This window comes from Mus pahari, chromosome 1 (genome assembly GCF_900095145.1).
Source record: "Mus pahari chromosome 1, PAHARI_EIJ_v1.1, whole genome shotgun sequence".
In the NCBI taxonomy this organism is placed as follows: Eukaryota; Metazoa; Chordata; class Mammalia; order Rodentia; family Muridae; genus Mus; species Mus pahari.
This window is the reverse complement of record NC_034590.1, coordinates 148,523,739-148,547,994: the sequence shown is the minus strand read 5'-3', so window position 1 is coordinate 148,547,994 and position 24,256 is coordinate 148,523,739. Positions and strand designations below refer to the sequence as shown.

General features: G+C 41.7%; 1 protein-coding gene across 14 annotated transcripts in view; it reads left to right on the top strand.

The window, feature by feature from the left end:
- The window catches only part of Cpeb3 (cytoplasmic polyadenylation element binding protein 3), a 173,298-nt gene that overhangs the window by 16,090 nt on the left and 132,952 nt on the right, over positions 1 to 24,256 (top strand). For 6 of the 14 annotated variants that reach the window (XM_029536987.1, XM_029536993.1, XM_021193125.2 and 3 more), the window contains exon 2: positions 9,904 to 10,931. In XM_029536987.1, coding sequence (XP_029392847.1) covers positions 9,915 to 10,931 — 1,017 coding nt within the window. In that variant the 5' untranslated portion in view covers positions 9,904 to 9,914. Of the gene's footprint in view, positions 1 to 6,848; positions 6,954 to 8,619; positions 8,918 to 9,523; positions 9,677 to 9,748; positions 10,932 to 24,256 lie in introns of those variants that run through there. The other 8 variants (XM_029536999.1, XM_029536985.1, XM_029536983.1 and 5 more) reach the window with 8 other exon arrangements.

Genomic DNA, 24,256 nt, shown 5'->3' with positions numbered 1-24,256 from the left:
AAAAAAAAAAAAAGAAAAGAAAAAAGAAATATGGTTCAAGGAAACAATTGGTTTAGAAAATAGTAAGAACCTAGAGACAAATATCCTACAGCAGGAGAAAGGATAGACTAGTCATACTAAAATTATGTTATGCTCATTAAACATAGTATTTTTGAAATACATTGAATATTAAGAGTTTTTCTTCATCTAATGTAACTTGAAAAAAATTCAGTCTTCATGAGTGCAAATATACCTTTTTGTTTGATTGGTCAACAAACGCCCATCCAGCATCTCTACGGTGGCTAGTTTACCAAGAACAGGCATGTTCCTAGGATGGCTAATTCTGCTGGTCCAACTAGCCTGCTTACTCCAAGAACCCATCTCAGTCTCCTAAGTTCTAGCGCCACAGGCAAGCTGCCATGCCATCCTATTGTGTACATGGCTTCTGGAGATACTTGTATAGCACATGCTTTTCCCACTGAGCCATCTTTCTAACATCCCATTTTGTATTTAACCAAAATAGTCAAATACATTTTTTTGAGACAGGATGTCTGTACCCTAGGCTGGCCTTGAGCCTCTGCCTCCCAGGCATGAAGCAGCACACTCACGCACACCTTTCTGGGCTGCTTTCCTCTCTCCTTACTAGCACCATACTGCTTATAAATAAACATGGACAGTGTATAAGGTTTTTCTTTCTTTTTAGATGAGGGTCTCACTATGTTTTTCAGGTTAGTCTCAAACATAGGGGCTCAAGTAGTCCTCCTATCTCAGCTTCTCAGGTATCTAGGAACAGCATTGGCAGAATAATAGTGAACACAGGCTGCCTTCTGAGAATTGAAAATAATAGATATGCACCACCATTCCCAGCTCCGTATATAAATAGAGAAGTGGATGAATGGGTGGATTTTCAGATAAAGGATATATTTATATAGAACAGCCAAATTTCTAGTATAAACTACACTTCATTTAGAAGGATAATTACACTAGGCGACTACCACAGGCACAAGCCTATAGTCCCCAGGACCTAGGAGATAGAGGTAAGAGAACCAGAGGTTCAAGGTCTTCCTTAGCTACACAGTAAGTTCCTAGACAGCTTGGGCTACATGAGACACTGTCTCAAAAAAACAACAGAAGAGGGCTGGTGAGATGGCTCAGTGGGTAAGAGCACCCGACTGCTCTTCTGAAGGTCCGGAGTTCAAATCCCAGCAACCACATGGTGGCTCACAACCATCCGTAACAAGATCTGATGCCCTCTTCTGGAGTGTCTGAAGATAGCTACAGTGTACTTACATATAATAAATAAATAAATCTTTAAAAAAAATGATAGTCATAAAATTAACAAGCTGGACTAATTAAGATTATGCTTAGCTGGGTGTGGTGGAGCACGACTTCAATCCCAGCACTCAGGAGGGAGAGGCAGGCAGATCTCTGAATTGAAGGCCAGCCCTGTCTACAGAGAGAATTCCAATGCAGCCAGGGCTACACAGAGAAATTCTATGTGGGGGTAGGGGAAAAAAGAATCTTTGCTACTGGACCTACTGACCTGTGCTTACAATCCCAGCATTTCGGAGGCTAAAGCAAGAGGGATGAAACAGTGAAGGAGCCTCAGAGTTGTTAAACAGGAGTTGTAGAGTTCAGCAAAAGCGTTTGATCAGGATATGAGGCATGGGGAGCTCTGTGGATACATCTGGGGGCACTGTACAGGGTAGGTGACATAAGATCCAGTTTTCTAGCTCTTCGGGGAGCACATCTGCATTACCTCTCCCCTTAGTGCGGCAGAGCATCTTCTCATATCCCTTGTCCACTTGGATTCTTTGGTTGTCAGTCTCATCCCTACCCTTGTTGATTTGTAAGACTCCTCTATACACAGATTACAAGCTTTTCATTGGAATACAGAGGGAGATGAGAGAGGGGGGAGAGAGAGAGCGCTTGACATTAATTTTTGTATATAATCTTTCACTATGTGGGTTTTTACTCTTAACACTAAAAAAGTAAGCAGGTTTCTGTCTATGTGTAGTTTGTGTGTCCACCTGACCTACCTGGAACTTGCTATGTAACCACACTGGTGGCTGATCCATCCTGTTTTATGGTCCTGCCCTCAGGCTCATCATTCAGTGTTAAGATAAGAATCTGGGCAGGATTCTGTCCTTCCTCTTCTCCCTCACTGAAAGAGTCTAATTAGTCACTAAAACTTGTTCATTCTGCCTCAAGTTTTGCTTGCATCCCTTCTTCTTTATTTTCAGCCAATATAATCCTGTCCCTTAACTACCTACAGTAATATATATGTCTCTCATACAGTACCCTTTCAAATGTGGCTTCCATACTAAATCTTGAATTATCATTTACATGTGGGTTTTCCATGGTATGGCCTTCATGAAACTATCCTTAAAAAATAAAATATAAGCTATAAAAATAAGCTATAAAATTCTTCTACTTTTTTCCCCAGCCATGCCAACCTTGGCAGTTCCATAACCATGTCTCTGCCTTTATCCTGGAATACCTTTCTACCTCTGAATCATCTGCTTCTATTCACTTCTGCTCTCTGAAGCTTATCCTGACCAGATGGATAGAACTGCCCAGTCCCTGCAGCACGGGTGTACTTTGAGGACAGTAGTCCTCGGATCAAGTGTAAGGCTAGAGGCTTTGCCTCAATATAAAGTGAAGAACAATAAAAACAACAACAAAACCAGTGTCAATCTCTGGCCTTTACATGTGTGATTACACATGCAGACATGAATAACACACACACACACACTCACACACACACACACAACCAATATTTGAATAGAGAGAGAGAAACTTTGTCCTTGCTGAGGGTCCTCCAGTGTTTGCTTGGTATGTATTCTTTGGTATTCTTGCTTGAGCTATTTTCTGTTTAGGTCTGAGTGTTCATTTTAGGGGGGGAAAAGCAAAGATTAATTACTCAGCCAGGCGTGGTGGCGCACGCCTTTAATCCCAGCACTCGGGAGGCAGAGGCAGGCAGATTTCTGAGTTCAAGGCCAGCCTGGTCTACAGAGTGAGTTCCAGGACAACTAGGGCTACACAGAGAAACCCTGTCTCGAAAAACAAAAAAACAAACAAACAAACAAAAAAAGATTAATTACTCACTCTTAAGTACAGTAAGTTTCCAGCCAGTGTTCATTATCACTCACCAGAGTTTATGTTTTTTTTAGCTTGTGAATTACCAGTAGATCTGCACTTGAGGTTAGTTGGATTACTAAATGTTCAAGTAAACTGTTTCAAACATGCATCTGAATGGTTAAAAAATAGACAAAATCTTTTGTGGGGTGGTACAAGATCGTGGGCTAGGCAACAAAGTCTCTATAGTCAAGGCTGGAGCTAGTATGAATCCTCCTGTGTCAGCCTCTGATGGGGTGGGATTACAGACATACACCACTGCATTTAACTTCTACCTAAATTATTAGGGTTAGTTTTTTTTTTTTTTCTTTTCTTTTCTTTTTTTAGAGACAGGGTTTCTCTGTGTAGTCCAGGCTGTCCTGGAACTCACTCTGTAGATCAGGCTGACCTAGAACTCAGAAATCCACCTGCCTCTGCCTTCCAAGTGCTGGGATTAAAGGCGTGTGCCACCATGCTTGGCTTTTTTTTTTTTTTTTTTTTCCTTCTTATATAACTTCATATTCCTTAAATAACTGAACAGAGTTTGAGGATAGATGATGTACTGCCACGCCTAGTTTATACAGTGCTGGAATGAACTCGGGGCAAGCACACATGAAGTCCCAAGTTCATTCCAGCACTGTATAAACTAGATGTGGCAGTACATCATCTAGTAATGATCTAGTCGAAGCCAGAGGTCAACTTCAGCTTGCTTCTTCAGGAGCAGTCTGCCATTTTATTTTCTGGGGTAGAGATGGGTGGGGACATGTAATCCTAGCACATAATCGGGGGAGGAAAAGGAAGGAGGACCTGAAGTTCAAAGTCAGCTTTGGTTACATGGCAAGTTGCAGGCCAGGCCACACCTTGACTCAAAACAAAAACAATCTGTGTGATGCCCACACCTTTGATCTCAGTAACTGAGAGGCAGAGGTAAATGCATCTCTCTGAGTTTGAGGTTAGTCTGGTCATAGAAAATACTAGACCAGCCAAGGCTACACAGTTAGACTCTTTCTTAAAACAAAACCCAAAACTCACTGCAACAACAATACCAACAAACCCAAAAACAAAAGGAAGGAATGACAAACAAAATAACTAGGCTACTAATGGTGGGGATTGGTAGTGTTTGATAACGCTGTCCTTTTAACTTACAAGTTAGGAAGGGAAATAGAAAATTATGACAGTTGTAAATGATGCTTGGTATTTTCAATTTTAAGTTCAATCAGCACAGTCATTAACTGACGTTCACTCTGAACCCCTTGGATGAACTGCATGAAACCAGATCCCACAGAAATATTATCTTGTGCCTATGTGAGCAAACTTAGCTTTTGAGCTGTTGCTTTCAGGAGCGATACATAATGACAGTTGATGCTAATATGTTGCAAGAAATGACCTTGGAAAAATTAGGTAAAAATAGGGGAAATCATATACCAAGTTAATGAAAAGAAATTAAAGGCTCTGTATGGTAGCAACTATTATCCTACCACTTGGGAGGTAGAGACAGAAGGATCAGAAATTCAAGAGCATCCTCAGCTACATAGCAGGTTCAAGGCTAGCCAGCACAAACCAAGTATCTCCCAATACAATTCTCCCTAACTAGTACCTGCATATATGTATATGTGTGTGTGTGTGTGTAATCTCATACACATTACCAGCCTGCTTAAAGTCATTGTCCAGTGTAGTTATATGCCTAAGGTTTTAAGTTACTTACTAATTAGTATCTGATCAAATATTTTTTTTTTAAAGATTTATTTATTTATTATATGTAAGTACACTGTAGCTGTCTTCAGACACTCCAGAAGAGGGCGTCAGATCTTGTTACGGATGGTTGTGAGCCACCATGTGGTTTTTGGGATTTGAACTCTGGACCTTCGGAAGAGCAGTTGGGTGCTCTTACCCACTGAGCCATCTCACCAGCCCATCTGATCAAATATTATTTTGCAGTGAAAGAATTTTTATTTATTTATTTATTTATTTATTTATTTATTTATTTTTGGTTTTTTGAGACAGGGTTTCTCTGTATAGCGCTGGCTATCCTGGAACTAACTTTGTAGACCTGGCTGACCTCAAACTCAGAAATCTGCCTGCCTCTGCCTCCCGAGTGCTGGGATTAAAGGCGTGCACCACCATGTCCAGCTAAGAATTGAATTTTATTTGATTACTATATCAATAATGCAAGGTACACTTTCATTTTATTAGGTTAAAAATAAAGTGCGTTGAATCAACATACAGGTAGATTTTTTTTTGCATGTGTATATGTATGAGTGTTTATGTATGTGGGGGTTATACATATGTGTGTAAGTGCTAGTTGAAGCCAGAGGTCAACTTCAGGTTGCTTCTTCAGGAGCAGTCTGCTATTTTATTTTCTGGGGTAGAGATGGGTGGGGACATGTTAGAGTGGCCCTAGGTTGTAGCCAAAATGGAAAGACTGGGAGGCCAAGAGCTTACAGTACTTGGTTATCTTAGGCAGGCTCCCATCCAAGTACTAACCAAGCCCTGCTTAGATGAGAAGAGATAGATAGGTTGAGGTCAGGGTAACATGGCCATAGACTTTTTTAAAGACTACCGCTCAACTTGGACTGGGCTTGCCTATTACGCTAGGCTGGCCAGCAAGAGAGACCCAGGGACCCACCTGTTCCCACCTCCCCAGCTCTGGGTTTATAAGAGTGCTATGCTGCCATGCCTAGGTGTTTGCTTTTTGTTTGTTTATTTATTTATTTATTTAACATGGGTTCTGGGACTCTAACTCAGGTTCTTATACATTTGTGCACTCAGGGCAAAGACTTTATCAACTAATTTATCTCCTCAGCCCTTTTATGGTTTGTGTATAGCCCTGGCTGTCAGAACTCCCAGCCTGGGATCCCAGTGCTAGGATTATGAATGTGGGCTTTGCTCATCCAGTAAAAATTTAAATACAAAGAAATCCTGAACTGGGTGTGGTAGCACAAACCTCTAATTCCAGCACCAGGGAAGCAAAGGCAGGAAGATTGGTTCACTTTTGAAGCCTGCTTGATTTACACAGCCAGTTCCCAGACTGCTAGGGGTACATACATAGGGAGGCCCCATCTCAATCCATCGGTTCTGGTACATAAGGCGGCCAGCATTGGTGATTAAAACGGATTTTTGACTTCAAGGTCAGTAGCACATTTAGTATTAAGGTATGCTTAAAGATTCTGTATTAAAGGTGTTTCCTTTAGGCAGGTATGCAGTACATACCTATAATCCCAGTTTTTAGGAGGGCGAGGCTGGAGGATCCAGATTAGCCTAGTCTATGCAGTTTTATCTTGTCTGTCTGTTGTGCCAGGAAAGCAGAAAAGCAGCAGGGGTAGGGGCTTTAAGTGTTTTCATTCCCTAGTGGTTCTCCATCTATTCTTTTTCTTCCACACCCTGATCTCTCTCTCTGGTAGGGTTCCTAGTGCTGGCTACCCAGCCATTACCATCATAATACCATTTAAGGTAGCTCTGCTGGATCTATTTATTCTGAGTCCTATAATCTACTTTCTCTTTTAGCCTTGCTTCCTAAATCAAGTTGACAATCCAGTTTATTTTTCCTTCTTTTATTTCAACAACTCCTGATTTATGTTGGTTAGGAGGCGATAATATAATCCGGGCACAAACTCTCCCCCTTGGAATCTGTATTTACGAGGCTTCCTCCTTTCCTGGCTGAACGTGCTGAAGCCCGGTAGAGGCAGAGTACCGTGTGAAGGACTTCAGCCCCCACAGTTCTCTGTGTGCGCATGCCCACTCTTCTTACAGTTGTCAAAGTGCTTTTCCAGAGCGGTCACATAATCAACCCGAAAGAAGAAATAAATACTATTCATTTTTTTCAATTTTATCGATCTTTAAAAACTGGACACTTAAAGGTAACTGCTGCTATGAATTAATTACTTGAAATTGGGCAATTGCATGTAAAAGCCGGTCTATTGTGTGCGGTGGGGGAGGGGAAACAGGAATCTATTTCTCAGACTTTGCTATTAAAAAAAAACCTCCAAATCAAATTATACAGGCAGTTATTTAAGGATGTTACATATTGACTTTGTAAATTTTATATTAGTCACTGACTTAGCTTTTGTTTAAAAGATCATATTTATTAAAAGGTGGGTCTTGACCTTGACCGAGTGAATTTAATACAGAAAGTTAAATTTGTATTATTTTTAAAGAGCATTCTGAAAAACATGGAGTGTTTTTGTTAGAATATTTTGAGAATTTAATGTTATAGTATTACTGTTAGTTAAAGCCATTATAAAATATTCCGAGTCTAGGTTACTTTTTGGCTTGGGGGTTTAATGCAGTTTAAGCTAAAGGCATTAACAAAAGTGTTGACTACAAGCAATAAGAATAGCTGGGTGATACTGAAATTATAATCCAGTACATATTTCAGCCATGATGATAAAGCTATTGTAAAGAAAGTTCTAGCTTATCAAAGCACTCAAATTCCAGAGGTACAATGGTCTACTGCAGCACTGTAAGAAGGAAGTAGAATGTCTCTGTGACCACCCTCTTTGGCAGGGATGGAACTTCGTGCTGTCTGACTCCAAGGTCCACTCTCCTCTCTGTGCTCTATTTATAACACTAATCAAAGCCATTGTTTTAGATAGAGGGAACCGAGGAAAAGAAAAACAATCTGAAGCAGGCTTTATTGATAGGAGCAGGCAATCCCTGGTGCATGCTCTATTACACTGGGCTGGGGTTTTTTAGGGAGGGGAAGAGGCAGGGAAGAGAGGAATAAAAAGGGAAGTCAGGTGGCTGAGAGAAGGAAGTGGTTCCTGAAGCTCACCAAGCTCTTCCTATATAAAACTTTGAAATGAAAGATGGCATCTGTTAAGTACTTTAATCATAGCTCTAATAAAAAAGAACTGTGAATCCAACTTCTTGTCTGTTTTCCTTTGTGTAAGTTAAGAGCGATACCACCTCCATTTTAAGAGTTGTTATTTTGAATAGTCCAAAGGCAGAACTGTTGTGTGTTTCTGAATGCCCTTTACAAATGTCCCAAGGAAGATGCTTCTCCAGTATATGAGTTAATTAACTATATTAAATATATTAATAACTTTATTGCAATTGTACTGAATCATCATCTAAAAATAATTATATGTTTGGTCATAGCTCCTTTAACATTTCAAAATATTTGTTTGCAATTTTAGAGCAATTAAACATTTTGAGACAAGCTCATTCAGTGATAACTACATGCATAGAAATCTCTTGGTTTTGAATGATTATTGTTTTTATCCTTGGGTAAGAAAACAGGTTGTATGACAGAGGTGAATATAGCCCTTCTATGTGAAGTGGAAAATACCATAGACTCCTTATATGGCTAAATGAAGCAGTGAGGATAATGTACTATAATTACAATGTATGAGAATTTGGGACTTTGTACTCCTCTATTTTTAACAGTTGCTAGCATATGGTAATTCAGGGTCCTCAAACCATAGTCTTTCATTGCTAATACTAGTGATAAAAGAATGGATTCTAAATTTGCCAGTCTTGTGACCGAGGCAGCAGCAGGAGGATTCAAAAATGAAAATCTGGCAACCCCAGAATTATCTTGACTGTCTACTTAAATCTCAGATGCATTTTTAAAGTCCCGCCCCCTCTCCATCTCACAAACTCCTTCCCCTTCTCCCTCCCCACCTTCCTCCCTCTGACCTCAAATCCAACCAGAAGCATTTCTCCACTCTGCAGAGAATTTCTCAGGCTCCCGTAGAGACCTGAAATGCCAAGAAGTCAGTAAATCACTTGGGCGGCAGAACTGGAGAGGAGAAAATTGGAGAATAAGCAGAAAACCCACAATCCTTAGAGTAATAAGAAGCAAACACTTCTAAAGGTTTCAGTAGGTTTTTTTCTTTTTTCTTTCTCTTTCTTTCTTTCTTTCTTTCTTTCTTTCTTTCTTTCTTTCTTTCTTTCTTTCTTTCTTTCTTTCTTTCTTTCTTCCTGTCTTTTTCTTTTCTTTTCTAAGTCAGGTTTCTTATATACAATACTGGACTCGAACTGGCTAAATAGTTAAGCTTGACCTTGAATTTTTGATTCTTCTGCCTCTCCCTCAAGAGTACTAGGATTTCAAGCATGCGCCACCACGCCCGGCGATTTTCATTTTTCTAAAAACTGAGGTTTCTTTTATATTAAAACGTCTCCTAACAAAATGGAGTAGCTGCCGCTACTGAGAGGCCAGAGAATGATTGTGCAGCTGAGTTCTTCCAACAAATGCCAAAGATTTTGTCTCTCGAGGTTCGCTGCAGCCAAATGAAACAATCATCCGAGGCAAGAAGGCAGTTTGCTAATCAAGAGGGCTAAGTCGGCTTTAAAAAAAAAAAAAATGGTTTCTAAGTGCTCCAGCTGGGGAAGGGGAAAGAGGGTCCTGTACCTAGTCTTTTTAACCTTGCTGAAGGACGCAGCACTATTTATTGACGTATGCAAATAACTGGGGGAGGGTGGTGCTTAGGAAAAAACAGGAACCAGAATCAGTTTCTCATTGCAGGGTGAACGCTCTGAGTTCCGGTGAAGGGAAAAGAGACGTGGCGAAATTGCTGTCTTTCTGTCTTATAAGCACATCTCTCACTAACACAGAAAAGGGACCGAGACGTCAGAAAGGGTGAAGACGCTCTCACAGTATTTTTAGAGACCTTGCTCGATCCCTCCAGCTCCCCCCACCCCCCTCCCAGCCCGACTTGTTCTTCTAAATGCGAGATTATGGATTTGCATTGCAATTGGCTAGTGGCGGTGGCACTGGATTTTCGCAAGTAAAACACCCTCCCGCTTCAGTGAGGGGCATTCATGATCACACTGACAATAACGCATCTCTCTTTCTTCCCGTTTCAGCTGCGCAAACCATGCAGGATGATTTACTGATGGACAAAAGCAAAACCCAACCCCAGTCTCAGCGGCAGCAGCAGCAGCAGCAGCCGCAGCAGCAGCAGCAACAGCTCCAGCCCGAGCCCGGCGCAGCTGAAGCCCCGTCCACGCCCCTCTCCTCAGAGACCCCCAAGCCCGAAGACAGTAGCGCAGTGCCGGCCCTCAGCCCCGCCTCGGCTCCGCCAGCCCCCAACGGCCCCGACAAGATGCAGATGGAGTCGCCGCTCCTGCCGGGCTTGAGTTTCCATCAGCCCCCTCAGCAGCCGCCGCCGCCGCCGCAGGAGCCCGCGGCGCCCGGAGCGTCGCTGTCGCCGTCCTTCGGCAGCACCTGGTCCACGGGCACTACAAACGCGGTGGAGGACAGCTTCTTCCAGGGAATCACCCCAGTCAACGGGACCATGCTCTTCCAAAACTTCCCGCACCACGTCAACCCTGTCTTCGGAGGCACCTTCTCGCCGCAGATCGGCCTGGCGCAGACCCAGCACCATCAGCAGCCTCCGCCGCCCGCGCCGCAGCCGCCGCAGCCCGCACAGCCCCCGCAGGCACAGCCCTCGCAGCAACGCCGCTCGCCCGCCAGCCCCAGCCAGGCGCCCTATGCGCAGAGGAGCGCCGCTGCCTACGGCCACCAGCCCATCATGACCAGCAAGCCGTCCTCATCCTCGGCCGTCGCGGCTGCTGCGGCCGCGGCCGCTGCCTCTTCGGCCTCGTCCAGCTGGAACACGCACCAGAGCGTGAACGCCGCCTGGAGTGCTCCGTCCAACCCGTGGGGTGGCCTGCAGGCGGGCCGAGACCCTCGCCGCGCGGTCGGCGTGGGCGTGGGTGTAGGTGTGGGGGTACCCTCCCCGCTTAACCCCATCTCGCCGCTCAAGAAGCCCTTCTCCAGCAATGTGATCGCTCCACCCAAGTTCCCTCGTGCAGCCCCGCTCACCTCCAAGTCCTGGATGGAGGATAACGCTTTCCGGACCGATAATGGTAACAATCTGTTGCCTTTTCAGGTAAAGTCCCTGGGCTCTTGCACACTCCTTCTTCCCGCATGTTTCTCCCCTCTTCCTGGTTATTTTAATCGGTCCACCCGCTGTTAGAAGGCACAGCAAATTCCAGCACCCCCCACCCCCTTCAAATCCTCTGGTTCACAGGGGCTATTCCATACAATCTGGGTGGGGGTGGGGATGAAGTTGAGTGGACATGGTGACTGCTTGAGGGTAAGAAAGGGCTTTCCCCCCCAGTTCATTTCCTCCTTCACTGTGCTGTGCTTTTGATTTCGGCCTTCTTTGACAAATTAAGCCGCAAGTGTATAGTCAGGTGCGGGAGTAATCCCAGGAGGAGTAGGCTGAGATTCCTTTCTTTTTAAGTAGCTACACATTTTCAGGTTACGCAATACTAGGCTCAAGGTGCGGACCCAAAGCCATCCACGCCCAAATCACCCTGGTTTGTTAACAGCCTGTGAGTGGGGCTATTTCACATAGTTGCATATGCCCAACGAAACTAATGTGAACCCATGTGTTTATGTCTAAGGTGCTGGAATCATTAATAACCAGCATATTACCCTGCCAGGAAATTTACGAGTGTGAGAATCCAATGAATACCCGGAACTATAAGGAACTGAAGTGGAAAGAGTGGAAATTTTAGGGGGAACTATTCCTATGTTACTTAAAAGAAGGTTTTAAAAAAAAAATTTCCCCCCAGAGGAGAGAGACAATAGGACACGACCTTCAGAGCCATATTGCAATGGAGTCTATTTGCTAACTAGCACTGAAATATTTAAAGCTGCAGTGTCCTTCACCAGTTGGGTTACTTAAGACAATGCAGATCAATTACAACATTTGAAACTGGGCAAAGTGAAAGTCTTGCAACTTTAATGAAAAATGAGTCTTGTCCCTCGGTATTAAATGCCAGTGAAAAATCCAGGAAGTGCTCCGGACGAAAAGATTGAATGGACAAAGTGCCCTTGTTTCTGTTGCTTTCTCATGTAGTCTGTAGCCACAGCAGTAGACAGGATCCTGGGCCTTTGGATCAGAAAGGGGAGCTGAGTGTGTGTTCATTGGGGTCTAATAGGCACTTACCCTGGACCTGTGAAGTGATTTGTCCATAAGCTTCCTTACAAGAGAAAGGCTGGGTGTGGTGGTAAAAGCTTGGTGTTCACCACCAAGGCTGGGCGATGGGATTGGGAGTTCCAGCTCAGTCTGCTTTTCTTACAAGATCTTGTCTCAAAAAGGAAAGAAAAGGAATCCTTTGGCCCCTGCTGACAGATGCTAGACTGGCAGTTTGACAGAAGTCGAAAAGGCTCCACCTGGCACAGATGGAGCTGTCAGTTCGCTGGTTTTTACCTTTCCGATGTTTGGGGGTGGGTTGTATCATTTCGAAGGAAATGGGATTATTGAAAGGATGTCTCTGGGCTAGAGCAAGAATTTTTGTTCTTAACAGTTCAAGGAGACCCATGAAACCTCCAAGTTGTGTCTAGGGGAGTTTTGTTGTTTGGGTTTGGGTTTTTCCGGGTGGTGCTCAGGCTAGTGCCTAGTTCCTGCTCATGTTGAGCACACTCTTAGTCCTAAGTAAGCTTCAGTGAGCAAGGCTCTCACATGCTTTCAAAAGGGTCCTCCAGGAACAGGGTATTTTAATATTAAGGCACAATTTTAGATTTTGGGATACGCTTTCATATAGCTTGTGCTCATCTCAGAATGTGCTGTTTGTTGAGGATGACCTTGAACTCCCGATCCTCTTGCCTCCGCCTCCTAGAGTTACAGATTCCTGCTGCCACTTTCATAGCTTGTTTCTTTCCATTCTAAAGTTTATTTTCATAACTGGGATTAGTTCTGTAGGTAGAGGGAGGTGAGCAGGATAGGCTCTGCTGTAGTTGGTACTTGGAAGGAGGGGCTGTCTGCCTTGACAGTTTCTCTTTTTATTCTGAGGCTTTCTATCCAAACCCATTCAGAGAAGATAATCTATATTCCTTTTTTTTGTTGTTGTTTTGTTTTGTTTTTTTGTTTTTTTGAGACAGGGTTTCTCTGTCTAGCCCTGGCTGTCCTGGAACTCGCTTTGTAGACCAGGCTGGCCTCAAACTCAGAAATCCACCTGCCCTTGCCTCCCGAGTGTTGGGATTAAAGGTGTGCACCACTATGCCTGGCTATATTCCTTTTTAATGTTTGAAGAACTTGTGAGTCTGTATGTGTGTGATGCCGGGTGCATGTTTGGCAATCAGAGGAAACCTTATGGAGTCCGTTCCCTCCTTCACCTTTATGTGGGCTCTGGCATCAAACTCTGATCATTTTTTAAGGCAAGGGGTTTTACTCTCTGAGCCATCTGTCTAAATTCTTGAACTCTCAGAAGTTTATTTAATCTGAATACAGTTTTTTTCTTTGTTTATTTTGAGACAAAAGGTCTTTGCCCAAGCTGTCCTTGAAAACCTGACTCGAATAGTCCTTTCACCTCAGCCCCCCAAGCAAGTAGGATTAGTTAATAGATGTCGAATCTGGCTCCTTAAAAGGGGATTGGACCTTATGGTGATGCATAGCTTTAATCCCAGCACTTTGAAAGCAGACACAGGTGAATCTCTGAGTTCAAGGCCAGTATCATCTACAGAGTGAGCTCCAGGACAGCTAGGGCTACACAGAGAAACCCTGTCTTCATAAACAAACGAAACAAAACAAAACAGGAAAGAAAAAGAAAGTCTGGGGAAGAGGACGAAGAGAAGAAGTTAGAAAGAACATAATCCAAAATTTCACCAATCTTGGAGAGGGGCCTGAGATATAGCTTTGTTGCTAAAGTGTTTGCCACAAAAACATATGTGGACTTGAATTTTGGTCTGAAGCATCCACATTAAAAAAAACCCCCAGGTGTTGTGGCTCATGCTTGTAATCCTAGTACACTGCAGATGGAGACAGAAGGATCTCCCAAGGCTTTCTGGCCATCGAGCTCTAGGTCAGTGAGAGTACCTGTCTCAGAAACTGAGTTTTCATCGAGGAAGAGGATGCCAGACACTGACCTCTGGCCTCTACATATGTTTGAAAATACGTACTCCCCCCCCCACTCCCTCCCTCTCTCCCTCCCTCCCTCTTCACCAATCCCTTGTATGGAGTAGTAGTAGCATTAGGATTGCTAGTGTTTCTCAATAAACCCTTTGCCAATGATGCTTCTAAGGCAAAACACAATTGTACTTTGTACTTTTTTTGTTATTGTGATAGATGGAAATATTATTGAGTGGGCAAAATGATTGAATCACTTGATTAAAATTAAACATTTTTTGCTTGGCTTCAAGAAAAATTATATGTACTCTGTGTCTCATTTCTATTTCTTATTTAAAGCAGTTCTTTTTTAAGATTTTTTTTTTTATTTATATGTATTTTTCTGTGAGAGTATATGCCTTGTATGTGCAGGTACCTGCCTAGGCCAGAAGAGGGCATCTGATTCTCTAAAGCTAGAATTATGTTCAGTAACCTTCAGATGTGGGTGCTGGGAATTAAACCTGGATTCTGGAAGAACAGTAAGTGCTCTTACCCGCTGCACCTCTCCAGTTAGACCTTTATGGTTTTTAAGTAACATTGTATTGAGAACAGTCTGAGTGGTGCATACTGAGTGGTGCATACCTGTATTCAGTCAGAAGAGGTGGAGGCAGGAGGATGCTTTGGCCAACATTGTGAAAAGTCTGGGTTATGTTATTGTTGTTGTGTTTTGTTTTGTTTTGTTTTTGAAACAGGGTCTCTCTGCATAGATATTCCTGGCTGTCCTTGAACTCAGTACATAAAGTAGGCTGCCGTGGAACTCAGAGATCTGCTTGCCTCTGCCTCCTGTATCCCAAGTGCTGGTATTAAAGGCATGTGCCATTATATCTGGCAAAAAAAAAATTGTTTGTTTGCTTTTCAAGACAGTATCTTATATAGTGTGTTTATTTGCGAGACGGGGCTTTTTAATAGTGCAGAATGACTTCAAACTTGCTTATATAACCAAGGCTGACCAAGATCCTTCAGTCTCAGCTTCCTGAAGGCTGGCTTCAAGCACATAATTTGGTTTGCAGTTTTACTTCTCTCTCTTTTGTCATCTCCTACCACCACAGTAACCTTATTAGGTGCTTTGTTTTGTAAAGCAATCACTGTTTTCAGTGTGGCTTTCTAAAACACACAGGCTTTCTTAGTCTAATAAGTGGGATTGGTTTTCCTGCCTTGGGGTGGCTGCTGCCTTGGGGATTACTTAGATCTAAAAGCTGTTTCATTTCTGTAAATAAGGTTCTGAGATGCGAGTGACATCACTGGCATCCTAGAATTTTATTGTGATGTGTCTGTGACTTCCTGTAGTGCTGGAGCTGTCAGTTCATTTAAGTCAGGTTCTCTTTGAACTTCAAAGGGATGTTGTGACAGAACTATTTAATGAGGCTTATTTTGTGTATGTGTATGGGTATACTTGTTTATTCACAGGTTTGTTCACCCTTGTGTATGAACTTGGAGGCTAGAGGTCAATTTTTGGTGTCTTCCTCTATTTGCTGGTCGGTCACTTTAATTGTTGAGACAGGGTCTTTCATTGAACATGACACTGTGCTAGACTAGATGGCCACTGACTTCAGATGTACCAAATCTCATCACAGGTGGTTGTGAGCCACCATGTGGTTGCTGGGATTTGAATTCAGGACCTTCAGAAGAGCAGTCAGTGCTCTTATCCACTGAGACATCTCACCAACCCTAGAATATGTCTTTTTTCTGCCTCTCTCCATCCCCATCTTTATTGTAGGTGCTGAAGTCCTATTGCTCTTCTCCCTGTGTCCCAGTTTCTGCGATTACAGGTGTGTACCCCCATTCTCAGGTAGGAGAGGAACAGGGTCTTGCCATTCAGTACAGTCTAGTCTCAAATTCAAAGTTTTCCTACTTCCCCTGGGTTTATAGGCAAATACAACCACTCCTGGCTTTATTGAAGTTCTTTATTAGGTTGGCACATCTTGATGTGTCTTGTCAGCAGAGCTCAAGAACAGTGGGACCCTTCTAGTAAGGGAACTACACACATGTGCCACTCTGTGTTATGAGGTAGGAGAGCCTATGTATATGAAAGGGCTAGAAGGTATTCTGTCTATGTGGTAAATTCATATTTGAGCATCGTTGTACAAGGAAGTTTAGAAGGGACTTTTGAAAGCATTTAATCTCTGACCATACAGTTCACTTTACAGAGTAGAAAATCAGGTTTCTAGTATGTGACTTTCCCAAGTTCAGGTGGGTAGATTAGGTCAAAAGTAAGGTTTGGATTCAACTCTGCATCACAATTATGTGAGCAGATTATGTGAATATTTCTTCATCTATAAAATGGAAATGATACTTTCTTTTGACTTGGATTACAGTAATTGTTACTGTCATGACGATCAGTGTCTCTGTGTGAATGTATCATAGTATAAATGGCCAGGGTTTTCACTCAGTGCCATCTATTGAATAACTCCAAAATTTTGTGTAATATTATTTATCCTTCTTTTTTGTTTGCTTAGGGTTGTGTTGTCATAATAGGATGAGTGCATAAACACAATCTAAATATCTCAAACTACTGTATAATGACATATATTCTTTCCTATGATAGCATTCTCCCATATAATTCTGTGTGTTCTTTTTTTCTGTGTGATAGTATTTTCAGTTATCAAAGCCTCTCCACCTGGTGGTCCAGTTGAAAATGCAATATTTACCTATGGGCCAGGCCCTATGTCAATCATTTCACATGTAGCTTTTTTGAGGTGAAAGATTTTGTCCTCCTGATGTTGATTGGGAAATTCAGGGCCAGTACATTTGTATTGTTTGCTCAAGATCTTATAAATAGTAATTCACTAATTTGGGATTTGAAACCAGAGTACTCTGCCCAGTGGGGTACACATCTTTAATGAGAGCACTCACAGAAGCAGGTAGATAGATCTCTGTGAGTTTGAGACCAGCTTGGTCTCCACAGTGAATTCCAAGATAGCCAGGATAAAACAGAACCGAACAATAGAAAATCTAAGCCCTCTACCTTCAGTTATGACTGCTTGTACTCCTCCGTACTGCCTCTGTACATTAGTACAGTGTAGATGAAGGCACCTAGACTGGTTTTATACTTCGTTTTATGAGGGTCCCTGGAGACTCAAAAAATTATTTTAATTATGTGATCAAGTTATATAACAATAAAAATGTTATTTCTAAAGTAAATGTTTTATTCAAAGTTGCATCAGAGATCAAATCTTTGACATTTTGAAGAGACTACAATTATAGTTGTTTGTATTATATTGTATAAATTTATTTCTTTTCAAGACAGGGTCTTGCTTTGTCCCTGGTTTGGCTGGTTTGGAACTCTACATAGATCAGGTCGACTGGGATTGAAGGTGTGTCACCATGTCTGACCCACACAACTTTTTAAAGAATAGTTTATTGAGAGTTAGTTGTGGTGACATACACCTTTAATCCCAGGCTGAGATAGGTTGATCCCTATGAGTTCAAGGCCAGCCGGATCTACATAGTGAGTTCAGGACCTCCAGAACTATGTAAATAGACCCTGCCTAAAAAAGAATAGTTTATTGAGTACGCTATAAGAGAGCAGTGGGTGGACATTAACTAGGGTACCACCTGCAATTGAGGCTCTTTAAGGCTTTATAGAGGTAGAAGAAGAAAACTATATTGGTGATGCACACATTACCACTTAAACCAGTAGTCACCAATGCTTTCCCTATTCATTTATATATTTTTGGAAAGTTTTCAAATTATTTCCCATCTTACATCTTTCTGTCTTGCTTGCTTTGTTCCAACATAGATACGATTATAGAAAATTCTGTCTTTTTTAGTTTGTATCTAGTTAAATGTCAGTGTTAACAAGAAATTCCTTACATGAGTTGTGGGTGGGGCAAAAAATAATATTATACATATTACCCATTATGTAGCTTGATAGAAGTATGCATGCCTTGCATGTGTCAAGCCTGGATTTTACCTTCTTCCCCCAAAGCATTTAAAAATAAATATGTTAACTCAATATTTTTATATAACGAACATCTTTTTTTTTTAAATTCTCCTGTAATAACAACAAACAAACAAATGGGGCTGAGGGATGGCTCTTGCTGAGAACCAGAGTTAGGTTCCTAGCACTCGTGTCACGTGGCGTCTGACCACCTAGACATAGCTGCAGCTCCAGAGCATCTGTCACCTTTGCCTTCAGCTGGTACCAGCACTTATGTCCACAAACCTACATCCAGACCCAAATACATACATTTAAAGAAGACTATCTCAAAAACTAAACCAAAGCAAAAAGCTCCCAGATACCTTCCAGATTAACTATCTTTTCAGGAAGGAATATTAATTGTCTAGTTTATATTTGTCTTTAAATGAAGATAGAAGGAATGATATTTAAAAGTGAAGTTCGCCTCTAGTTGATTTCTTTGTTGTTGAGACCAGTTATACAGTCTTATGGAGCCCAGGCTGACTTCAAACTGGCCTAGAATTTCTTATCTTCCTGCCTCTGTCACCCAAATGGTAAGATTGTAGGTATGCACTACTGAGCCTGGTTATTAGTTGTTATTCTTATTGCTGCTCTAATGCAAAACTACAGAAGATATAGCTAATCCCAGATTGTTTCAGAACCTGTTATTGTGTAGTTGAGAGCAAAGGCTCATTATCTATATTCTATTTGAAAGGGTCTGGGAGAAGATGATATAGTACAGTGCTTGCCACTCAAATGTGAGTACCTAAGTTCAGTGTCTCGCACCAGTGTAAAAGCCAGACTAAAAGCTGGGCAGTGGTAAAGCATGCCTTTAATCCCAGCATTCAGTATGCAGAAGCAGCAGAGGCAGGCAGCTAGCTCTCTTGAGTTTGAAGTCATCTTGGTCTACAGAGTGAGTCCCAGAACAGCCAGAGCCACACAGAAAAATTCTGTCTCAAAAAACAAACAAAAGAGCCAGACTAAAAAAATGTCTGCCATATTGTGCAGATTTACCCTTATACAGGAACACACACATACACAAACACACACACACACACACACACACACACCCAAAACTCAACTCTTCTTCATTATACAGAAAAGGGGGGGGGTGAGGCTAGGAAATACTAGATTTTTCTATGCTACTGAAACATTAGGGATTTAAATTGTATACTCCAAAGTTGCATGTTGGAAAGTGGTTAACTTTTGTATAAACTACAACTTGCAATACTTTCTAGAGGCTATATCTGTATTTCTGATGGGGAGGGGCCAGTGTGGTTGTAAATAATAGAATTCAGGATAGTCTGTAGTTTGATTCTTGACAAGTTGGACAACTTGAGGATTTAGGTAATGTAGTCATAAATCAAGCGGACATTCCTGGGGAGGTTATTGAATTTGCAATGGGAGGCAGACTCATAAATTTCCCATGTGTGTTGTTTTTTTTTTCTTTCAAATTTTTATTAGATATTTTCTTCATTTACATTTCAAATGCTATCCAGAAAGTCCACTATACCCTCCCCCCGCCCTGCTCCCCTACCCACCCACTTCCACTTCTTGGCCCTGACATTCCCCTGTACTGGGGCATATAAAGTTTGCAAGACCAAGGAGCCTCTCTTCCCAGTGATGGCCGATTAGGCCATCTTCTGCTACATATGCAGCTAGAGACACAGGCTCAGAGGGTACTGGTTAGTTCATATTGTTGTTTCACCTATAGGGTTGCAGACCCCTTCAGCTCCTCGGGTACTTTCTCTAGCTCCTTCATTATAAGTGTTGTTTATAGTCTTCTAGGTAGGTTGTTCTGTGGGAGTTCAAATGACCTATTTTCATCTCTTTGCATGTGTGTGTGTTGCACATATGTGTTCTTGCATGTGGGTGTTTGAGATGGTCTCACAGTGTCGTTCTGGATGACTTAAAACTGTGTAGGTCAGATTGCTTTGAAGGAGTACTTGTAGTATTCCTTCTACCCTAGCTTCTTGAATACTGAAATTATAGACATGTACTACTAGGTGGTCTATATATGTGCTGGATAAACTTCCTCGAGTGAAACTACTCTAATGGTTGAAATAGGAAAGTCCTAGTGAACTAAAATACTATAATAACTCAGATCCTTGGAGTAGAGCCTCTTTTTCTTTTCCAAGTGCACTTTTACATAATTCTTAGAAATAATATGTATTATGACATAAATCTCTGTGGGCAGATCTCAGAAGAGAGACACAAATGAGCTTTTTATATCATTTGAAATGATTATAGAATTAATACACACAAAGGGGAGGAAACTATGTACGCATTGCTATGTAGTCTAGAGCTTGTTAGACAAGGTACTTCTTCGGTTAGATTCCAGAGTGCTGGGATTGCAGATGTACACAACCACATTTAGCTGAGATATTCCCTTTTCTCTCACTATGTTGTGCAGACTGGCCTTGAGCTCATATCTGCCTGCCTCTGCCTCCTGAGTCCTGGGATTAAAGGTGTGTGCACCTTATCCAGCCCAATCACTTTATTCTTTAGGAGTTAATTTATTCTGTCATGGTGATCTGGTTTATTCTTGACTTCCCAAGTCATATTATTAATAATAGAACTGAGTAGAGTTAGTGTCAGGATTACTCTAATAACTCTGAGAAATACTTAGAGGGCTGATGGGAAAGCTGGGTGGGTAAAGGAGCTTGATGATCTGCGTTCAGTCCAAAGAATCCACACACAGAGATGGAAGGAGAGAATCTGCTCCATAAAGCTGTTCTCTGGCTTTACATGTGGGCCATAGCAAGTGTTCTGCCCCCAGATTTCATCATGCACACCAACATAATAGTAATTAATAAACCTGATTTTAAAAATCATAAGGAGATGTGATGGCTTATATATGCTAGGTCCAGGGAGTGGCACTATTAGGTGTAGCCTTATTGGAGTAGGTGTGTCACTGTGGGTGTAAGCTAGCTGCTGGAAGCCAGTATTCTGCTAGCAGTCTTCAGATGAAGATGTAGAACTCTCAGCTCCTCCTGTACCATGCCTGCCTGGATGCTGCTATGTTCCCACCTTGATGATAATGGACTGAATCTCTGAACCTATAAGCCAGTCCTAATTAAATGTCCTTTATAAGACTGGCCCTGGTCATGGTTTCTGTTCACAGCAGTAAAAGACTGGAGTAAAATACTATAATACTAGTGAACTAAAATACTGTAATAACTCAGATCCCTGGAATAAATCCTATTTTTCTTTATGAAGTTTCATGTTTATGCAAATAAATCAAGTAAAACTAAAGTGTGTGTGTATATACATATATACATGCATATATATTTATATATTTATATATTTATATATATACATATATATATATAAATATATATATATATATATATATATACCGGATGTGCCCAGAAGTGCCTCTTTTATAGTATGGCAGTGTTTTTCTCCCTTTAACAAGGGACTATAAACTAGGTTCCAGAGGACTGAAGTGAGAGGACCAGTGATGCTTCTGGAGAAAATGCTGGCTTAACAGTTTGACTAAAAGCAGATGATAGTAGGACCTTTCAGCTAGACAGCTCTTCAGTGTGTGAGTCTAGGAGGCAAAATTATAACAGGCAAAGGACTTAGAATATTTTTAAATTTAAAAACAATGGAATTTGTTTTTTCATAGTTCTTGGAATAGAAAGTTTGATCAAGACATCAGTAGAGTCAGTCTTTGTGAGGACTTCTCTGCTTCACGATAGTGGGGTATATTCTGTGTTCTTGTGTGCAGGAGGGGGAGACTTTGAATCTTATTTGAATAATAGAGTCTGAAGACTAATGAGAGAGGAGAGTACTTTAGAAGATGCATCTTAGTGCCCTGACAGTCTGAGCCCCTGCTCTCCATCCAGGAGACCTAGGTTTTAAATTTCAAATCATCATCAAAACAGCAGCAGCAACACAAACTTTCCATATTATACAAAAATTAAAAAAGATCGGGAAAGAATCTTTACACTTCACGAAGTTTCATGTTTATGCAAATAAATCAAGTAAAGTAAAAGTGTGTGTAAGTGTGTGTATGTGTGTAAACTGGATGTGCCCAGAAGTGCCTCTTTTATAGTCTGGCAGTGTTTTTCTCCCTTTAGCAATGGGCTATAAACTAGGTCCCAGAGGACTGAAGTGAGAGGACCAGTGAGGTTTATGGTCCACGGCAACTGCATCATTTGTGGTTCCCTAATAGAATCAGACAAAAGGTGAAGGGGAGTGAGCTGTCATAGCATTTTTGTTAACTGAAAACTTTACACTGACTTCTTTTTGGCATGTTTGCTCAAAATCATCATTCACGTATTCTGTCTTTTGGGTATTATATCACTTTGGTTTTCCTCTCCAGACAGAAACAGCTAGCACAGATTCAGTAGACCAGGAGGCCAACACTGGCTTCACTCTTCTCACAGGACTCACAGGAATCATCTCATTTAACCCTTATAGGCCTTGTGAATTAGGGATAATGATCCTCACTAAGACGCAGTTTGTGAGGCAGCAGTAGGAATGGAAGCTCAGTCCTTGTAACTCTGGTTGTTCTTCCTCAGCTCTTTGCTCCTGGTCTTGTCCCTCGTTGCTTCAGTTAGACCTTCTCCAATTCCTCCCCAGCCTGCATTGTTTATAGCACTCGACACTCTGAAGTGGGCAATTTTGTCTCACTTTATTGTATGTGAGGGCTCTGCCACATTAGGGCAAAGGGCCTTTTTACTGCAGTGTCTCCATAGCCTGTGGCAGTAACCTGGGACACTTTAAATACATAAGTATTTTCTACATATATTAGTTTTTCTCAGTTGTAGATAATTGATAATGAGTTTATTGCTGAGTTTGCATGTAGTTACCAATGAAAAGTAATTTGACTTCTGCAAACACTTCCTGGCTTGCCAGGGCTTGGCAACTAGGGATGAAGCTGAGCCTTGTTCTGGTCTTATTCCACTCCTAGACATGTATCAAAATAGAAAATAATGAGGCCTAAAATAGAATATGATATGCCCACAGAGAGTAAACACATAAACCAAAGGAAAACAATGGTTAAATTTATGTGTAGTGTTTGGAAAACTTTTCAGAAAATCTTCATAGTTTAAAGTATTTTCAATTTTTTATTTTTATTTTTATTTTTTGGTATTTTGAGACAGGGTTTCTCTGTATAGCCCTGGCTGTCCTGGAACTCACTCTGTAGACCAGGCTGGCCTCAAACTTAGAAATCTGCCCGCTTCTGCCTCCCCAGTGCTGGGATTAAAGGTGTGCACCACCATGCCCGGCTATATTTTCAATTTTTAAAAATAATTTTTGAAAATATTTACATACATACTGAGCCATCTTGCTGGTCCAGTTATCCATCTGTCCCTCCATTCATCCATTTACCCGTGTATTCACCTACCCACATATCTGTCCATCTGTCTATGTGCCTGCTCATCTATTTGTCCATCCATCTATCTACCCATCCACTTATCTGTCCATCCATCCATCTACCCATCCACCTTTCTGTCCATCCTTCCATCCTTCCTTCCTTCCTTTTGTATTTTTTGTGTTTTGAAGACAGGGTCTCACTATATACTCTGCTTTCTGAGTAATGAGACTAAAATTAAAAGCACCTTTGCCCGGCTTCAATTGTCTCTCTTATGTGTATGTATAATAAGTTTGACATAGTAGAGGTAATTTGTGAACATTATTCAGGTCTTTTTTACAATTTTATATCATTAAATTTATGAAGATTTTGATCATTACATACTATTTCATAAAGGAATCAATTATAGTTGCCAAAATGTCTTTATATTTAGTAAATTTAGATTATTTTCAAGTGCATTTTAGTTTTTGGAGTCCTGGGTCTTGCTTTTCACAGACTTTAGTTTTTAATGACTAAACACAGTGTCATAAATGGCTTTGGTGTAGAATGGAATGGGTGGAGTTCCATAGTCGAGAAGAGAATGGATTGGAGCTGGCACCATGATTCTTTGTTGAGCAGCAGGAGGAGCAGGCGCGTCAACAAGAAAGAGTATGGTGTGCTGAGCAGAGCAGAAGATCTGGGGCAGGCAAATGAGCAATGCACAGGCAGGAAAATAGGCTTACACGGCGTTGTAGCATCCGTGCTTTCATCCTTGGCGCTGGGGCTCTCAGAGCCTTCCACGCGCATTCTCTACCTGTGAGCTGCACTGCAGACTCAGACTAAAGGAAGACAGACTTTGTAAAACTTGTTTATTATTTGTGTGTGTTCATGTGCATTATGGCACATGTGTGGAAGTCAGAGGCCAACCAGTGCAGTTAGTCGGTTCTCTTCCTTGCACCTTTGTGGGGTTCTGAGGATTGAATCCAGGGCATCAGACAAGCTCTCAGGGATGGATTCTTTTTTTTTTTTTTTTTTTTTTTTTTTGGCTTTTCGAGACAGGGTTTCTCTGTGTAGCCCTGGCTGTCCTGGAACTCACATGGTAGACCAGGCTGGCCT